The sequence below is a fragment of the Fukomys damarensis genome, unplaced genomic scaffold, assembly GCF_012274545.1.
Source record: "Fukomys damarensis isolate Sample0158 unplaced genomic scaffold, DMR_v1.0_HiC HiC_scaffold_18, whole genome shotgun sequence".
NCBI classification, from domain to species: Eukaryota; Metazoa; Chordata; class Mammalia; order Rodentia; family Bathyergidae; genus Fukomys; species Fukomys damarensis.
This window is the reverse complement of record NW_022900930.1, coordinates 46,892,541-46,910,184: the sequence shown is the minus strand read 5'-3', so window position 1 is coordinate 46,910,184 and position 17,644 is coordinate 46,892,541. Positions and strand designations below refer to the sequence as shown.

The following is a 17,644-nucleotide window of genomic DNA, read 5'->3' as shown; positions in this document are numbered from 1 at the left end:
CCCCACCTCCCCGATCCGGTTACCTACAGCGGGCGGCCTTCTGCTTCGAGCGGGCCGCGGTGGAAGAAGGGAACTAGATCGGAGTGAGAACTGGGGTTCCTCGGCGTCCCCGACTGCCCCGCTCTTTCTGTAGGGCCCAGGCTTGGCACCCCTTATGCCAGTGGCCTGTGGCCCAGGTCCCTGTGAGCAGCACAGGTGTGAGTGCGCACACGAGCCCTCGACCTGGCCACACTTAAGTTTAGAACAAGTTCAGGAGCCCAAGTCCGGACCTGGATGTGGAGCCTTAAGTTTCCCCAGCACAGCCATCACCTTCCAGAACTGACACCATGGTTTGTGTGGCAGTGGGGCGAGGCCTCTGGTCCTGGTCTGTTGGTCTATTCTGGATCACTCAGCATTCTAATGCCTGGGGTTCCAATGGCTGTAAATATATGCCAAGGAGCAACGCACACATGGAGGGAAACTAACACATGGAGAAGTCTTCTTGTGGGAAGGAAAAATAATTACAAAGAAAAGGTTAAGCTGCCTCAGAATTTTTGAAAGTCATTAAATCTTAGCCCTTAGAAAATACCGTTGTATACCGGCAGTTTTTGTTATTTAATTTTTAAGTTAATAGTGTGAAACCCTAAATTTGTTCAATCTACTAATACATGAGTCAAACCCAAAGTTCGGTGAACAGTTGGTTAGGGGCAGGAAACTGTTTATTGAAATGAAGGTACTGCAAAAACCTCCAACATATGGCCTCCAGGATAGTCTCTCCGTTTTTTAAAAAATGCTTTTGTAAAAAATGTCAAAAGTGATTACAGTTCCATACACATTTTGTCACAGTTCAAGTAAAGGGGCAGATAGTGGTGCTTTCACTGTGCATGTTTGAATGAGAATGGCTATTACTCCTGACATCATATTTATTTAGTAATAGCGGTTCACAGCAATGCTGCTTTTTCCCATATCCAGTGGCAGAAATGCTAGGTCCTGACTTCAGAAAGCTGAAATAAGTACTGGGTGGCCTGGGGACTGGAGTACTGGTTGAAAGATGGAGTTGGCAGAGGGACAGATTGGGAGATGGAAGGTCCTCACCAGTATCCACATCACAGTCTGAATGTTAGGCTGCTTTGAAATTTCCTTTGCCAGATTAATTAGTTCACTTCCCTTAATCTTAATCTCCTGCAAAGTCTCAGGCCATGAATAAATGTAGACAAATTTTCTGCTAGAGTGCATGACTTAGGGTCCAACTGCCAGTGGAATCCTTGTTCTCCACTGAAGCCACCTGAACCTGATCTTTACCTTTTGCCTTTTTATCAGCATTCTTGTCTTGTGGACTCTGACCAGAATCTCCCCTTAATTTCATTTTACAACATTCTAGGGCTTCTCTAGCCAGCATCTCCAAACTTCCAGACTCATCCTGTGAGCCAATAACAACGGCTTCTGAACCATATAGTCAGGAAGTGTCACAGCAACAGCACCACTTTTCTGGCATCAAAATCTTAGCCACTTTCTTCACCGCTGGGATAAAATACCCAACACTCACAACTTAAGGAGGAAAGTTTTATTTTGGCTCAGTCTTTGTAGAGATTTCAGTCCATAGTCATCTGACTTCAAGGCAGGAAAGTATGGCACGGGGACATGTTGGTGGGGAAGCAAAGAGAACGAAGGGAGGAGCTGAGGTGGAAGATAAGCTGTTCCAGGCCACAACCCTCAGGGGCCAGTCTCTTTCCTCCCAGCAGCAAGTTAGCAATAAGCACCATAATCCAATCACCTCCCAAAAGCCCCGCCATGAGTACATGTGGCTCCTTGGGGCCATCTAGATACAAGCCATACACATTGGTAGGCCAAGACCATGGCAGTAGTATAGTTTGGTGTCCAGTGAGGCATTAACAAATCTGTGTGTGCTGAAATTAGGGGAACTGAAAGTATGTAACTCACTGTTTATTAGGTGATTCAGAATTGGTTTATCTTAGTATTTTTTAGTTTATCATTGAGTAGAAATACTAATTTAAAATACTCCAAAATATGCAGACCAGACCCACAGGAGACTGTGTGGAGACCGTTATGTTTTACTAATAAGAAAATAGAAACTTGGAGAAATACAGCCACTCGTTGAAGGAGAAAGGAGTTCCTCATTGCAGCAACAGGAAGTTGAAGTGGTAGCATTAGATCAGTACTTGGATTTCCTTGCATCTTCCACAGCAAACCTCCCAGGAACTCCTCTGAGGCTCAGGCCCCTGAACTGTCTTGTCCAGGCCTCTTTCTTATCTGTCCCACGTGATTCAGATGACAGCCATTTCCTGGTCCTTGGCCCCTTCGTGACCCAGATCCCTACCCCTTGCTGGGTTACCGTCTTATGCTCAGTCTGACTAAACTTAGCTGTGGGTGTTCCTCTTGCTTTATAAGCACATTCAAAGTCTTCGTGGTGCCCTAGAGACTTATGGAGGTGTCGCCTCACTGTCGTGTTGGCAGGGACTGTTGGCGTAAGGGCCTCAATCCTTCAGAACCAATCTGGCAGAGTGGCCACTCTTATCACCACACGGCAGCTAACTTCCTTCCGAGCAGTCCAACGACAAAGAGCAAGGCTAGGTGTACATAGCGTTTTGTCACCCCGTCTCAGAAGTGACATAGCCACATTCTATTGGTTAAACACAAGTCCTTCAGTACAGCCCACAGGGAGCCATTTGAGAGCCAGTGCACTTCGGTCTGCCTCAGGCCACCAATGATTCGCTTCTCTCCCACATGCAAAATGCCCTCCACCTCCCTAAGGTCCCCAAAGTCTCGGCCTATTGCAGTGTCCTCCCAGACACCATGTCCAGGTGGGGATGAGGCTTTTGGGAACAACCATGTTGTTTTGCTGCAACATTTAGCAGTTTAAACAGCTGTCTTATCCCAGCAGCCACCCCCACAACCTGCGCTCACGTGCCAGTTCTGTGAATCAGCGGTGTTCCTTTTTTGGTTTACAGTGCCATCTGGGAGATGGGGGAAATATTCTTACTTCACAGAGATAATGTGGTGGTCACATGGTATCATTTCTTTTAAGTAATTAGCACAGTCTCTAGCAAGTGCTGATGGTCATGTTACTAGAATCATCATTTTTGTCATTTTTCCAAAGAAAAATTTTGAAAAGCTTTCTTAGAATATAAAGTATGCTGGGCATGGTGGTACATGTCTATATTCCCAGCACTCGGGAGGCTGAAGCAGGAGGATCACTTATGAGTTCGAGGCCAGCCTGAACTACATAGGGAGACCCCATCTGACAAAAAGAGAAGAAGAAAAAAAGGGAATATGTAGAGAAAAGAATAATGATAGACCTCAGGTACAAAAGGTAGGAATCCAACCTGAAACTCATAGTGGTTCTTTAAGGAGTCCAAAGGAGTCAGAAATAACAATTAAAATTTTAAAAAAACCAAAAACTGCTAAACCAACATTTTGATTTGCTGATGTAGGTATTTCACGTAAGCAACAATATTAGAAGCCGGGTAGGGGGGTGGCAGCGGGAGCATAGGGAGCGGCATGGTTAGATGCGGTCTCATGGTGAACACTTCACTTCATGGTAAATGACTGAATCTGCTCGTGTCATCAGACCTACACGTTATGCAGACCGGACCAGCACAGTTTGAAGAACAGCAAAGGGAGCCTGTGGCCACGCTGTCTTTACAGTTACCCTGCAGCTCAGGGACTAGAGCGCAGCCTGGGCCTCAGCAGGATACCCTTCCCTGCTGCACCTGTGACCAGCCTGTCAGACCAGGCCCCCTTAGCTCCTCAGTCCTGTCTTGATGCCTCACCCGAACCAGGCAAACAACGGCACCAGACTGGAGGACACCCAATGGCCCTTAATGCTATAAATGGACGGTTCAAAGCCAGAACTGTAGAGCGATACCATTCAGCTGTGTTTGCAGTGCTTGGCAGGACTGGGTTCAGTAAATGCAATTGTTGTGTTCATGTCAAAGAGGAATTCCAGTTGTAAGTGTGCAGCTCACCGCCCCCCAGCCTCCAGCCCTGACTTGCCTGCCTCCTTCTTGTTCTCCACTATAGGCCAAGTGTAAGAACCTGGAGCACATGCTGCGGGAGAAAGCCAAGACTTTCTGGGCCATGCGACGCTCCTATGAGAACATTGCCAAGCACAATCAGGTGAGTGAGGGCTCGGGCTGAGGGGGGAGGTGGGGACACCCAGGGAAGTTGGCATCGCTCGGGGTCCCTTTTGACTCAGATGGGCTTCCTTGGTGCTGATGGCCTAGCAGAGCCAAACTCTTGGGCACTGGCTGGACTACTCTGCCTGTCTGAAGACTGGGCATGATCACACCAGCAGCCACAGGCATGGCCTGAAGGGCCACCTAGGCTGTCTGTACTGTGGCTTAAGAATAACTTCATCACATACACATCGCTATGAACTTGTGCTCAGGCTAATGAGTCTCCTTGGTGACTCCTCATTTCCTTTTGGTCCCCACGCCACTCCATGAACCGTCCTGTCCCGTCTTCAGAATACACCAGGTCTATCAAACTACACTGCCCGCCGGCCGCCCTCCTGCTTCCTCTACACTGGAGTGGTCTTTTGGAAAAGCATATCGATTATGCCACTCCTTTCCTTAAAACAGCCCAGGGAGCCGTGCATGGTGGTATATGCCCATAATCCAGCACTGGGAAGCTTACGCAAGAAGATTGCAAGTTTAAATCCCAATTTAAAAAAAGAAAACAAAAACAAGACTCGGATTGCAGCACAGTATGAAGGCCCTGGGTGCATCTCCAGTTCTGAAATAAATAAACGAACAAGCTGCCTCGTGGTCTTTCAGAGTGTAATTCAGACTTTCCCATGGCTCCAAGGCTGCTGTTTGCCCACTGCCTCCCCCTTAATCATATTTACTTCTTTACTCTGGCTGCCCTGGCCTTCTCTGTTTCTTAAACTAGGCATGTCTGCTACCCAGGCCCTATCCACAGCATCTTTGCCAACAAAATCCCAGCTCCCATGTCCCTTCTGAGAAGCCTTCCCCAATCACCCCAAAGGAGCCCTTCCCTTTCACTGTCTTCTTGGTGTGTGTTCCCCAAGACATTTTATTGCCTTTTGATCTCCTCTCATCTCAGTATAAGGAGAGCAGGCACACAGTTCATTCCCAGTATCTTGAAGTTTAAGTGGCAGTAAGTGGCGAACTCCATGGTCAGATGTTAACGAGCCTTTCTCTGAGCCCAGTCCTTGGCTTTGGACATACAGGCACAGGAGGGCAGTACCCGTGGCAGTACCGAACAGCCAGAACCAGGTGTGTCTGCGATGGCTGGGATGAGTCCAGCAGCAGAGCAGAGCCAGGGAAACAGTCACAAACAAGCTTGCCTCCAGGTGAAGGGACGGCAGGAGAAAGGACCCCCCAAAAGACCTACTTTCAAATCTAAGCTTGTCTCCAAACAACTCCTGTCAAACTAATCCTCAAAAGGAAAAGAGGACAATTCCTTCTTTCTGCAGCTTTTGTTTAAACATTCAGATATGATAATATGTAGACACAGCTAACAGAGAGAAGCCACCCAACATTTCTGGTGAGTCAGGGGCCAACAAACTGACTTAAGAAGGAATTTGCACTTTTTCAGAGAATCATTTTGCCCTGATCTATCAGACCTATAAACATATACTGCAGTTCTCTCCAAGCATGTGATCACCACCCTGCCATTTCTGGAGGACAACTTCAGAATTGTTTTTCTGGTCATCATGGAATCGTGGGGTTCTCGTCTGTACTTTGACTTGATTTCTTCTGTAGCCAAAGCCACTCGATTGGCTTGATGTGAACAGGACTAGGTTGAGGGAGGCATTATTTGCCCAACCCAGGCAATGGAGGGCTCTGAGGGTTTGTGTAGAGAGGCATGAAGCCTCTAGACTGTTGCTTTTTCTGTTGAATTCCATGAGTCCAAGTCGATGGTGACGTGTGCATCTCAGTGTTTACCCTTTACTGTGAGGTTGTCACTACCATTGGTGACAGAGGCTGGAGTTGCCTTGACACTTGCTGGATTTTTCTGCCTCATTGTGTTCTTTTGCATCCTGAGAGGTAGAATTACCTGAGATCCTACTGTGTCTACCACATATGTTATCAGTCCTTTTAGCCTTAGTTTCATGTTAACTCTTCTCACTTGGATTTCTTTGATTTTTGGCAAGTTTGTACCTCTTTTCATAATACAGTAAGTCCCCAACTTATGAACATTCAAGTTGTGAAATTTTACAGATAGGAACAGACCTCACATTTGTGAACATTCATGGATGTGAACAAATGTCAGAAGTAGCTCACATGTGTGCCGGACGCTGTCCCAGCTGGGTTGCTGTGTGCTCACTGTGCAGCGCCATGGTGGGCGGTGCTCGGTCAGAGCCCGGGATCCCCGGAGCAGGAGGAAAAGCAAGGATGATGTGCAGGGGACAGCTAGGAAGCAAAGCAAAGCAATATACATTCAATATTTGTATCAAAGGTGTATAGGATTCACTTTGTCAGACTTAGGAATGAATCCGACTTTAGATGTTCTCCCAGAGTGAAACTTGGTGGTGGGCTGGAGACTCATTGTACCAGGTTTTCCAGTGGATACCAGTTTATGCCCTCCCCTCTTTGTGGGTACTGGGAATTGAACCAGGACTTCGTGCATGCTAGGCAAGTGCTGTGTCACTGGCCCTAACCTATGTTCTTTTTTATTCTTGGAGTATTTGTCTTTTTTCCTAGTAGATTGGTAACAGTGTTTTTATACATTAATGCTATTAAGTTTGTTGTAGATATTTTTCCTTATTTGTCATTTATCTTTCCCTGAGTAGTTTTCACTTTTGGGGGCTTATTTTTGGTTTTTCAATGAATTGTTTCATCACCTTTTCACAACTATAAATTTATATTGAGCTTTTAGTCCCACAAATGAGATTGTAACCTTCTATAGCTAGAACCCATAGTTTGAATTGCTTCTCCAATAGTCGTCTTAGAATTATGTGTTTTACTTTATTAATAGTCTTGTTACACAGAGTTTCTGATGTTATACTTGTATTCAGTTATTTCAGTCTTTCAGCCTTTCCAGTTTCATATTGTACTAAAAAATGTCTTCAATTCCCAGATAAGAAATACTTGCTTTTTCTCAGAGTATGTGTTTGTCCTCAACTTAGGTATTTTGTGGTTATGAGTTGGAGTGTGCATGTTAGAATAAAGACTTCCTATTAGTTTAGCAAAGTCTCTGGATCAGACAAATTAAGGTCTTAAGATTTGTAGGTAAATAACTTTTTAAAAATGGTTGCTATATGGGCATGGTGGTGCATGCTGGTAACTCCGGCACTTGGGAGCCTGAGGCAAAAGGATCACAAGATTGAGCCCAGCCCAGACTGGGTAATTTAGCAATATAGAGAGACTCCATGTCAAAACATAGAAAGGGCTGGGGGTGTAGCTCAGTGAGAAGGCCCTAGGTCCAATCTCTATTGCCACAAAGTTAAAAAAAAAAAAAAGTTACTTGCAAGAGCCTGGTGTAGTGGCATTCACGTGTAATCTCAGCATTTGGGTGGGGTAGGATTGTGAATCTGAGGCTAGTTCAAGGCTAGTGAGACCCAGTCTCAAAAACCACAACAAAAATATTGCTTTTATGATAATTCATTTCTGTGATTCAGTTCTCTTGCTGTTGTTCAACCAAACAAGATACAGAACATTCTATATTAAGGTTATACGATTAATGGTGTCATCTGTAAGCGGTGATTTTGTTTTTTAAAACTTCATCAAAACAACCATTTAACTTTCTCATTTGAAACCTAAGCTTATAAATGCATGCTTGTCAAGTGTTACGTTGTTTTATCTCTAGAGACTGCATGGGATTCCTTTAGAATGTAGAGTTGCTTACTGCAGTCTGAAGGTCACTCGCTGAGGGACAGCTGAGAATCCCACTCTTGGCCTTCTGTGACTCCCTGTTACAGGTGGAGGGTGCCTGGCTGCAAAGCCGCATCCGGGAGGAGTTTGAGAAGCTCCGTGAGTTCTTGCGGAAGGAGGAGCAGGCCACCCTGGACGCCATGACCAATGAGGCCAGACAGAAGCAGCTCCTGGCTGACCAGAAGATGAAGCGGCTTGAGGAAGAGACCGAGATGCTGGCCCACGAGATTGAGCGGCTGCAGGCGGAAATGAAGGAGGATGACATCTCTTTTCTTATGGTAAGGAGCTCAGCATCTGAATTCAGGGACAGAACCCAGTGTTCAGGCACCAGGCAGGAGACGTGGCACCAACCCTGGCCAACCCAGACTTCCCATGGCCTGGCCCGAGAAGCCATTTGCATCAGAGGCTGGGAGGACTGAGCAGAGCAGAGCCTGAGAACCTCTCATCTCTCTTCCCCTCTCTCCTGCACTCACTCTCATTCTCATTTTTCTTGTTGTTGTTCTTTTATTTATTTATTTATTGGGTTTTTTGGGGGTCCAGGCTGTATTTGTTGTTCTTTTAAAATTACTCAGTTGTTGAAATTTTTTATTTAAATATGATCTCTTGGTATTTTCTCTCTTTAAAAAAAAGATCGATTTTATTCTCCCTTTCATAGTTGAGTTCAATTTTTTCTTTACATTTATTGGTTTTACCACTGTTCAAATTTTTGGAACTTGAACACTGGTAACCTGAGTTACCTACTTTTCCGCCCGCAGACAGCTGACATCTCTGGGAATGGAGTCTGTCCAGCCGAGTGGGGAGGGTCAGAGCCATCTTTTGTTTAGGCAGGGTGGTTGTCCACCTCCTAAAGCCTTGAACCACCGGGTCCCTGTCTCTGCAGTGCTCGATTATAGAAGCGCTTGATGGGATTAAAGTTGGGCTCCTTGCCAGTTCTGTTTAGGGAAGTAGTAGTGTTGTCCTGGAGTGTGCTTCCAGGGATGCTTTTGGCTTGTAACTATTTATTGTTGGTGTTATGATACAATTTGCATACTGTACCATATAATTTACTCTTTTTTTTTGGTACCAGGGGTCAAACTTGGGACCTTGTGCTTATGAAGCAGGCAGCAGCACCACTGAGCCACATCCCCAGCCTTACTCATTTTTTTTTTGAAGACAGGGTCTTACTTTGTCACTCAGGTTGGCCTCAAAAGATCTTCCTGCCTTAGTCACTTGAGTAGCTGGAACTAAAAGTGCTTACAGCCACTCTGGCTTCATTCACCCCTTTAAAATACGCAGTTCACCAGTTTTCAGTAAGAGTTGTGCAACCAACACAGCTATCCATCTTAGAACATTTCATCATCCCCAGAGAAGGCCTGTACCCTTCAGCGATCATGTCTCAATCTTCCTCCCCCAGCCACTGGCAGGTAGCCTTCTTTCCAGATTTGCTTTTTCTAAACCCTTCTCATAAATGGAATAATGTAATATGTAACCTCTTTTAACCAGCTTCTTGTATTCAGCGTAATGTTTTGAGACTTTACCCATATTGTAGCATGTCAGTACTTGTTTCTTTGTTATGCCAAAGAATATTCCTTTGTATATTTTGTTGGTTGTATTGATGGTCATTGGGTTGTTTCTACTTTTGGCTTTTTTTTTTTTTTTTAATTCAGTACTGGGGATTGAACCCAGGGCCTTTGCCCTGAACTACATCCTTAGTCCTTTATTTTTTTATTTTAAAACCAGGGTCTCATTAAGTTGCCCAGGGTGGGCTCAAACCTGCTATCTTCCTGCCTCAGCTTCTTAAAGTGCTGGGATTATAGGCAGGTGCCACTATGCCCAGTTTACCTTTTGGGTTTTATTGATAATAAACATTCATGTACCACTTTTTCATGGACCTGTTTTCATTTCTCTTGGATATATATCTAGGAGCAGATTTGCTGCACCTAGAGTATCTCTGGCTTAAGTCTTTGAAGATTTGCCAGGCTGTTTTCTGAAGTAGCTGTGCTGTTGTATATTTGCACCAGCAGTATATGAGGAATCCAGTTTCTCCACACCCTTGCCAATTCTTTTTCCAGTAGCTGTGCGTGAGGTGGTGTCAGTGTGCTTTAGATTTGCATTTCCTGATGACTAATGCTACCGAGTATCTTTCATGTGCCTATTGGCCATTTGTAGCTCTTCCCTGGAGAAATGTCTGTTCCATTGTTTGTCCACTTTTAATTGGGTTGTCTTTTTGTTGTTTGTTTGTAAGAATTCTTTATCTCTTTTATCCACTTTGAGTTAATTGTTTATACAAGGTCAGGCCCCGACTTTATTCTTTTACACCTTAGAATCTACTTGTGCCAGCGCCATTATCTGGGAAAGACTGTTGTCTTCCCTGTTGAATGGTTGTGGCTCCCTTGTAGATAGTTGACAGTAAAATTGCAGGATTATTTCTGGTTTTTGACTTCTATGTCGTTGATCCATATTGTCTATTTTGGGGTTTTTTTGTGGGATAGTCCTGAGGACTGAAACCAAACAAAGGCTCATTCTGGAAGCACTCTACTGCTGAGCTACATCCCCTGCCCTTTTTATTATTTTTATTTGAAGACAAGGTATCACCAGGTTGCTCAGGCTGATACTCCTCCTGCTCCAGCCTTCTGAGAGCTGGGATTACAGGTGTGCGCTACCATGCCTGCCTGTGTGTCAGTGCTGCTTTGTCTTAATTACTGTTGGCAAGTGTGAAATATACAACTTTTCTCTTCTTTTTCAAGATTACTTTGTATATTCTGGGTTCCTTGAATTTCCATCTGAATTTTAGAGTCAGTGTTTTAGTGCTGCAAAGAAGTCACCTGGGACTTTAGGGATTACAGTCAATCTGTGTACCAGTTTAGGAAGTCATAGGACATCATATAGCAGTGCTAAGTCTGATTCGTGAACGTAGGAGGCATGACTCTTGGAGGTTAGAAACTCACACACTTTCTGTGTCTGTTTTTTTCCTTCAGAAACACAAGAGCCGAAAACGCCGGTAAGTTGCCAGGACTTGTGGAGGGGAGGGAAAGAGCAGGCAGAAAAAACAGTGGGGCAAAGTGCAGTGGCTCCAGGGCCAGGCAGGTAATGCAGCCAACTGGGTGGAGCCCGGAAAGAGTGGTCGTGCTGGCTGGCAAGGCAGTGGACAGTTGTCTTCCCTGTTTGGAGGGTCATCACCCACTATGTGGGAAGGAGAGTGCCATGCACATGGCTCATATTTCTCAGTGGTCACCCAACGTTGAGATTTGGTTTTTTGCTGGCCTTCTCGCTTTCAGCCTCAGGACACTGATGGCTGTTGGGTTCTCTGGGATGAATACAGAAGAACTGTGTCCCTTTCTGGACTGCTCAGAGACCAAAGAGAATGCTTTGGGTGGTAGTGAGTTCCCTGTCCCTGGAGGTGTTCAGGAAAGGCTGGGTGACACTTTGGCTCTGTTGGAGCATTGTTAAAGTCCTTTCCAGTCGGACATCCTATGGGAAGATGCATGTGATATCTGTCCACAGGACGGCAGCCAGGAGAACCTGCTATTTGTATTTCTCACAGCTAGGGTAGGATGAGCCTTCTGACCAAATCCTGAAGTGGTGTGGCAGCCACGTAGGCTCTTGGCCCAATCCAGGGGATTATTTTGGGGAAGATGAAAAAGAAGGTTAGATCCAAGGCAAGGGGACAGACAAGTCCTGCTGCCCATGCCTGGGATGCCCAGCCCGGTGCTGCACACCATGCACAGTCCTCCTTTCCCAGGCTCTTCTGCACCATGGAGCCAGAGCCTGTCCAGCCAGACATGCTCATCGATGTCTGCAAGTACCTTGACTCCCTCCGGTACCGCGTCTGGAAGAAGATGATGACATGCGTGGAATCTGGTGAGGGATGCGGGCAGGCGATCCAGGCAGGGAAGCACTGCACGCTGCCAGGCTCCACCTCATCTCCCCTCTGGCTCCCTCCAGCCTCTCCCAGGCATGCCGGCTACTCCTCCCCCTCTTGCCCGACAGGTCCTTCTCCTTCCTGGGCAGGACCTGACCCTCTGTCACCACTTCAGAAAGACAAACTCCCCTTCCTATTCAGAACTGTAACATTTATGATGAGGGCCCGCATCCAGGACCACCTCTCCCAAGGTGACACAGCCTATTCCATCATTACGTCCTGCTGTGTTGGGGAGAGGAATGTCATTCTTTCCCGAGATGCTGCTGTCTTAGGAACTTTATGTGTCCCTCCTCTGTTAGTGTCTCTGGCTGCTGTAACAAAGGACCACAAACCAGGTGGCTCAAAATGACCAGAATTTATTCTCCCAGTCCAGGAGGCAGACGGGCTATGTTCCCTCTAAAATTTGAAGGGCAGACCCTTCTCACCTGGTCTAGCTTCGGGTGCCTTCAGGCATTGTTAACTGTCCCTGGCTTGTGGCTGCAGCCTCTTCCCTCTGTCACCTGGTGCCATTCTTGCCGCTGGTATCTTTCTCACTTTCCCCCTCTTCATAAGAACACAGTCAAGTAAAGGCCCCTACTACAGTCTGAGTTCATCTTAACTAATTTCACTTGCCTTGACCCCACTCCCAATTCAGGCTGTATTCCGAAAGTCCTGGGGCTCAGGACTTCCTACATCTTTGGCAGGGATCCATTCCAACCCTTAACCCCATCAGCTCGGGCAGTGCCCTGGATGCCTGGGCAGGTGGGACAGGTGGGTGGTGCGCAGCCAGCGTGGCAGGAGGGCAGTGTCGTGTTTGCTGACTCCTTTCTTCCCGTTCTGCCCTCAGTGCCTTTCAGCCTGGATCCTAACACAGCAGCTGGCTGGCTCTCGGTGGCTGATGACCTCACCAGTGTCACCAACCACGGCTACCACGTGCAGGTGGAGAATCCGGAGCGCTTCTCCTCGGCGCCCTGCCTGCTGGGCTCCCGCACCTTCTCCAGGGGCTCCCACACCTGGGAGGTGGCCCTGGGTGGGCTGCAGAGCTGGCGGGTGGGTGTGGTGCGGGTGAAGTTGGAGGAGGGCACAGATGGCCACTCCCAAGGCTCCTACCACGATATGCGCTCTGGCTTCTGGTACTTGTGCCGCACCCAGGGCGTGGAGGGGGACCACTGTGTGGCCTCGGACCCGGCCACATCACCCCTTGTCCTGGCCATCCCACGCCGCCTGCGTGTGCAGCTGGAGTGTGATGAGGGCGAGCTGTCCTTCTACGACGCGGAGCGCCAGTGCCACCTGTACACCTTCCACGCCCGCTTCGGGGAGGTGCGACCCTACTTCTACGTGGGGAGTGCACGGGACGACAGGGCCCCCGAGCCTTTGCAGATCTGCCCGCTGCGAATCAGCATCAAGCAGGAGCTGGACAGCTGAGCAGGCTCGAGCCTCGTCCTGATGCCCACACGGGCCTGGGTGCCTCTGCCCGCTGCCTTCAGGCTGCCTTCTGTGCAGCTCTCTAGTCCTTTCTGGGGCTCCAAGCCCTACACCTGTCTAGTTTTGGCCCCTTCCCTTCTCAAAGTTAAGAGCCACCCAGGAGGCCCCTTGTTGGCCCAGGCTCTGCCAGAGTTGTGGCACCTTCAGGGTGTGAATGTTCTGAACCTCATTCCAGGGCTTCTGGAGATAATGTTTGCTTCTGGAGTGGACCTGTTTCACAAAGTAGGTTTCAGTATTTTCCGGGATCGGTGAGGCCGGCCATCCAGATGATGACTGCTATTGAAAATTATTTATCACTCGGTTCCCAAGAGGATGTAGCAGGCTCTGCCACATAGGGCCACCCAGGGAGGCCCTAGGGCGTGTCAGGAGGCAGGGGGAGCAAGGAGAAAGTATAGGCAAAGCCTTTGTTTAGTTTTCTGGGAAGGAAAGGCAGGGCAGGGGAAGCGGGGTGCAGAGGCTTAGTATCGGCCAGTCTGAGTGGTTACCTCAGGTTCTGGGGGCTGCCCTGCAGGACTGACACTGCCCCAGAGAGCCCAGTGAGGCAGACTCAGGAGGCCGTGGGGCGGGGCTTGGGCTGGTGAGTGTCAGGGGATTGGCTGGCCTGGGAGGGGCCAGTCACCCATGGGGTCCCCAGCTGCAGAGCTTCAGGAAAACCGTAGATAAAACAGTTAATGCAGGACCATGCTGTGGCTTTAGGACCCTACCTGGGCCTCTGCTTGGCTGTTACCTTACATTACTATTTTAAAACTGCTGCAGAAATCCCACTGAGCAGGCTGAGGCAAAGCTTCCTGACCTCATCGATTAGCTCCCATGTTTCTGTTTATACTTGAATGGGCAGCTTCCTCAGAATTTAAGAGTTCTGGAGCACTGGGCCTCGGTTTTCTCCCCTGTGAGATGATGGGACTGGCAGACAGTGTCCTGTAACTGCCGCGGAGGAAATTCCTCTGCTTGGTTCTTTCCAAGGTCTGAGAAGGGAAGGAAGGAGGAGGCCCTTTTTAGTTAGGAAGAAGAAACGGGGTGCACTCAGGGGGGCCCACGGCTGCAACCCCAGAGCCTGTAGAGTGCCGTGGAGGCAAACACCCTCATCATCCTGCCTTCTTGCCTTCCTTTGCTCTTCTCTGCTGTGTGCCTCCCACCTTGGCTCTCCCAGGCCTGCCGTGGTCTCTGTGTGGCCCACTGTCCCCGGAGGTGGGGTGGTAAAGGCATACGTTTCCCCGGGGCTGTTGGGTGCTCAGGTCCAGGAAGGCTCCGTGCACTTCTGGAGCCCAGCAGGTCTGAGCGCGTTTGCCTGTCAGATGCAGTTTCTGTATCGCAGACATACCTGAAATTACTTTGTTAGAATAAAGTTTAAAAATGTTTTTATTTTCACTTTAGATGTAAGTTTGTGTTTGTTTTTTTAATTAAAGATAATTTGATCTGGGTGTGGTGATACACACCTGGGATCCCAAGTTCCAGGCCCAGCCTGGGCAACTTTGGATAGCCCAGGCTTTTTCACAAAAATTAAAATGATACATTGTTTCTTTTAATGTATTTCTTTCTGTGTGCTCGTTTCAAGATCATGTAGCATTTATTTATTCTTTTTTGTAATATTGTATTGAATGGAATTACGTGGCATTTTATTTTTTAGTTGATGGGTTTTGGCCGTTTCCAGTTTTGGCTATTATAAATCATGCTGCTATGAACATTTGTATGCAAATTTTTATGTGAACATGTCTTTAATTCTTTGTGGCAAATAAACACTTGGGAATAGATTTGCCAGATCACTTTGGCGACCCATCTTTTGAGGCACAGCCAGGCTGTTTTCCAGTGCAGAGGAACCACATTCTGTTCCCACCAGCACTGTGCAGAGGTTCAGGCTGGCTGTCCCTGCCAGTTCTCCTCTTCTGATTTAGCCACCCTGGCAAGGGCGGTGGCATGGCTCACTGTGGCTTTGGTCTACATTTCCCCGGTGGCTGATTATATTGAGCATCTTTTCATGCGTTTGCCATTTGTGATCAGCTTAGGAAAACTCCAGAGCCTTTGCCAATTTTTAATTGGTCACATGTCTTTTGGTTCTAAATACAAGTCTGTTTATCAGATATCTGACTTATACAACTTTCATTCTCTGAGTTGTCTGTCACTTTCTCGATAGCCTTTCAAATCTAAAAGTTCATTTTTTAATTTTAATGGTGTCCAATTAATTTTTTTCTCTTGTTTGCATTTTCTAGATTTTTATTTTATTTAATTATTTATTTATTTGGTGATGGTTCTCGGAGTCAAACCCAAGGACACTACCACTGGGCTACATCCCCTCCCTTTTTATTTTGAGACAGGTTATCTCTGTGTTGCCTAGGCTAGCCGGGAATTTGGGATCCTCCTGCCCCAGCCTCCTGAGTAGCTGGAATTGCAGGCCTTCGCTTCTTCTGGAAGGTGAAATTCCAGAAGAATGTGGTCACTGGCTAAATAGTAGAACAGTGGAAGGCTTTCTTGACCCTCATGGTTCATGATGGGGCATGGTCCCCCTCACCACAGAGGGACATTAAAAGAGCTCCCCTAGCTGGCTCTTGTCCCCCTGTCCCCCTTCATCTGCATGGACCCTGCTGGACTCCTTAGGCTGCTGCTGTGTGTTCCCCACCCTGCTGGGAAGCGCTGGGCCGTCTCCGTGGAGATGTGTGAGTGCAGGGCACATCACTGTCAGCTTCCGGCCCCACCAGGAATGTGGCTGGGCCATAGTGGTGTTGAGCGCATGTATAGTCACGTACCACGTAAGGATGTAAGAATCGGCACAGGCCACATAGACCAAGGTGGTTCCATAAGATTGTAATGGGGCTGGAAGATTCCTGTCCAGTGTTTTTTCCTTGACCTCTGTGTTTAGCTGCTGGAGCACATAGATACCTCACGTGCGCCCAGGGCCTACAGTGTCAGTACAGCAATGCACCACACAGCTCTGCGGCCCAGAAGCATCTGCTAGGTGCATAGCAGGCTGTGCCATCTGGGTTGGTGTAAGTGCACTGTGGTGCTCACACAGGGATGTACCCGCCTAACAGCACATTTCTCACTGGGCAATGTGACTGAAAAGCTGTCCTCCCAAGCTCCACAGAGCACTGTGGCATTTTAGAAAGAGGAAAGAGACACAAAGCCTGAACTCCAGATCCCTGGCTCTTGAACCAAGCCTGTGACCGAACTTTTGAAGACCTACTCCCTAAAGGAGTGAAGGTGTCACACCCTCCAGTTCTTAGGACATCCAGCGGGTGGGTCTGGTAAAAATGCCCGGTAGGATCCTATGTCAGCCACGCACTTATTATATGTTGGTTAATTCTTCTGCAAGTGGGAGTCTGTACATGTTAAAATTATGATTCACAATAATGACATGGCAGAGGTGAGCAAGTGAAAATACCCGTTATTCCCTGAGTGCTTCCATTTCCTCACACTGTTAACAAGATTGTACATAAACATGTTTGTGAAAAGACTTCAGTATCATGGAACAATAGCTGTGCCATAATAGCCAGTAAAAGTGGATTTCACAGTAAACACAGACATGCAACATACAAAAAGGCAAGCAAGAGCTTGTCTTTAATTTGTGTGTGTGGTTAGATAATCTGTTTACATGGCTGCAGATGCCAAAGGTACAAAATGTACTAGAACAGCCTTGTTCTGCACACTTGATTCCCCTCCTTGTAGCCAATTGCTCTTTATCATTGTCTTTTTAATCTCTATCCAGAGAGATTTTGTGCATAGCACATAGTCTGGGTATGAGTATATTCTGCCCAACCCATCACAGTGTAAGAACGGATTCCCCTGCTCTGTATCCCTAAGCAACCCAAGAGGAGAACACTCAAAATAAAAGATGTTATTAAAATAATTTTCTCTCCCTGGATGTTTTCATGCAATCAGTTCAGTTGGTGGATTTTGTTTTTTGTTTTTGTTTAAATTATATCTAAACTGTAGGGTTTGAAAACAGGAAATGCGAAATAGAAACCTTAAACCTGAGGCCTCAACATACATTTAAAAATCTCAATCCTCATGTCCCTAGGTTAAAGCCTCAATGCTGCAAATGCAGAAAACAGGCTCAATCAGTGCAAAGGCATCTAGGGGCAGGAAACAGGGATATGGGGTTTAACAATCCAGCTCCGCACTCTGTCACCCACCATGTGACCTTGAGAGGGTGTCTTATCCTCTCTGCCTTATTTCCATCAGGTGAAAGAGATGAGCTCCTATGTACTCTGGTAGTCACAAGATTTTTAAGTAAGTAAATGTGTAAATAACTTAGAATAGTGTTTGAAACTTGTTTAGGAGTTGAGTGCACTATTGTTAAACCCACCCCCGCTGTTTACATTGCTCGGATAAAATATCCAACTTCTGTAAACAGGGAAACCTGGACACTTGCTTATTTTCTCCAAGTCATTTCCAATTCTTACATTGTGTGGTTCACAATTTGTGTCGGTATCAGCCAGGCATGGTT

At 47.1% G+C, this 17,644-nt stretch overlaps 1 protein-coding gene across 1 annotated transcript in view; it reads left to right on the top strand.

The window, feature by feature from the left end:
- Trim35 (tripartite motif containing 35) overlaps window positions 1-14,608 on the top strand; it is a 15,297-nt gene extending 689 nt beyond the window's left edge. Inside the window, exons 2-6 of the mRNA XM_010625114.3 lie at window positions 4,021-4,116; window positions 7,886-8,116; window positions 10,796-10,818; window positions 11,560-11,678; window positions 12,566-14,608. Of these exons, the coding sequence (XP_010623416.1) occupies window positions 4,021-4,116; window positions 7,886-8,116; window positions 10,796-10,818; window positions 11,560-11,678; window positions 12,566-13,143 (1,047 nt within the window). The 3' untranslated portion in view covers window positions 13,144-14,608. The remainder of the gene's footprint in view (window positions 1-4,020; window positions 4,117-7,885; window positions 8,117-10,795; window positions 10,819-11,559; window positions 11,679-12,565) is intronic.
- The last annotated feature ends 3,036 nt before the right edge of the window (window positions 14,609-17,644 follow it).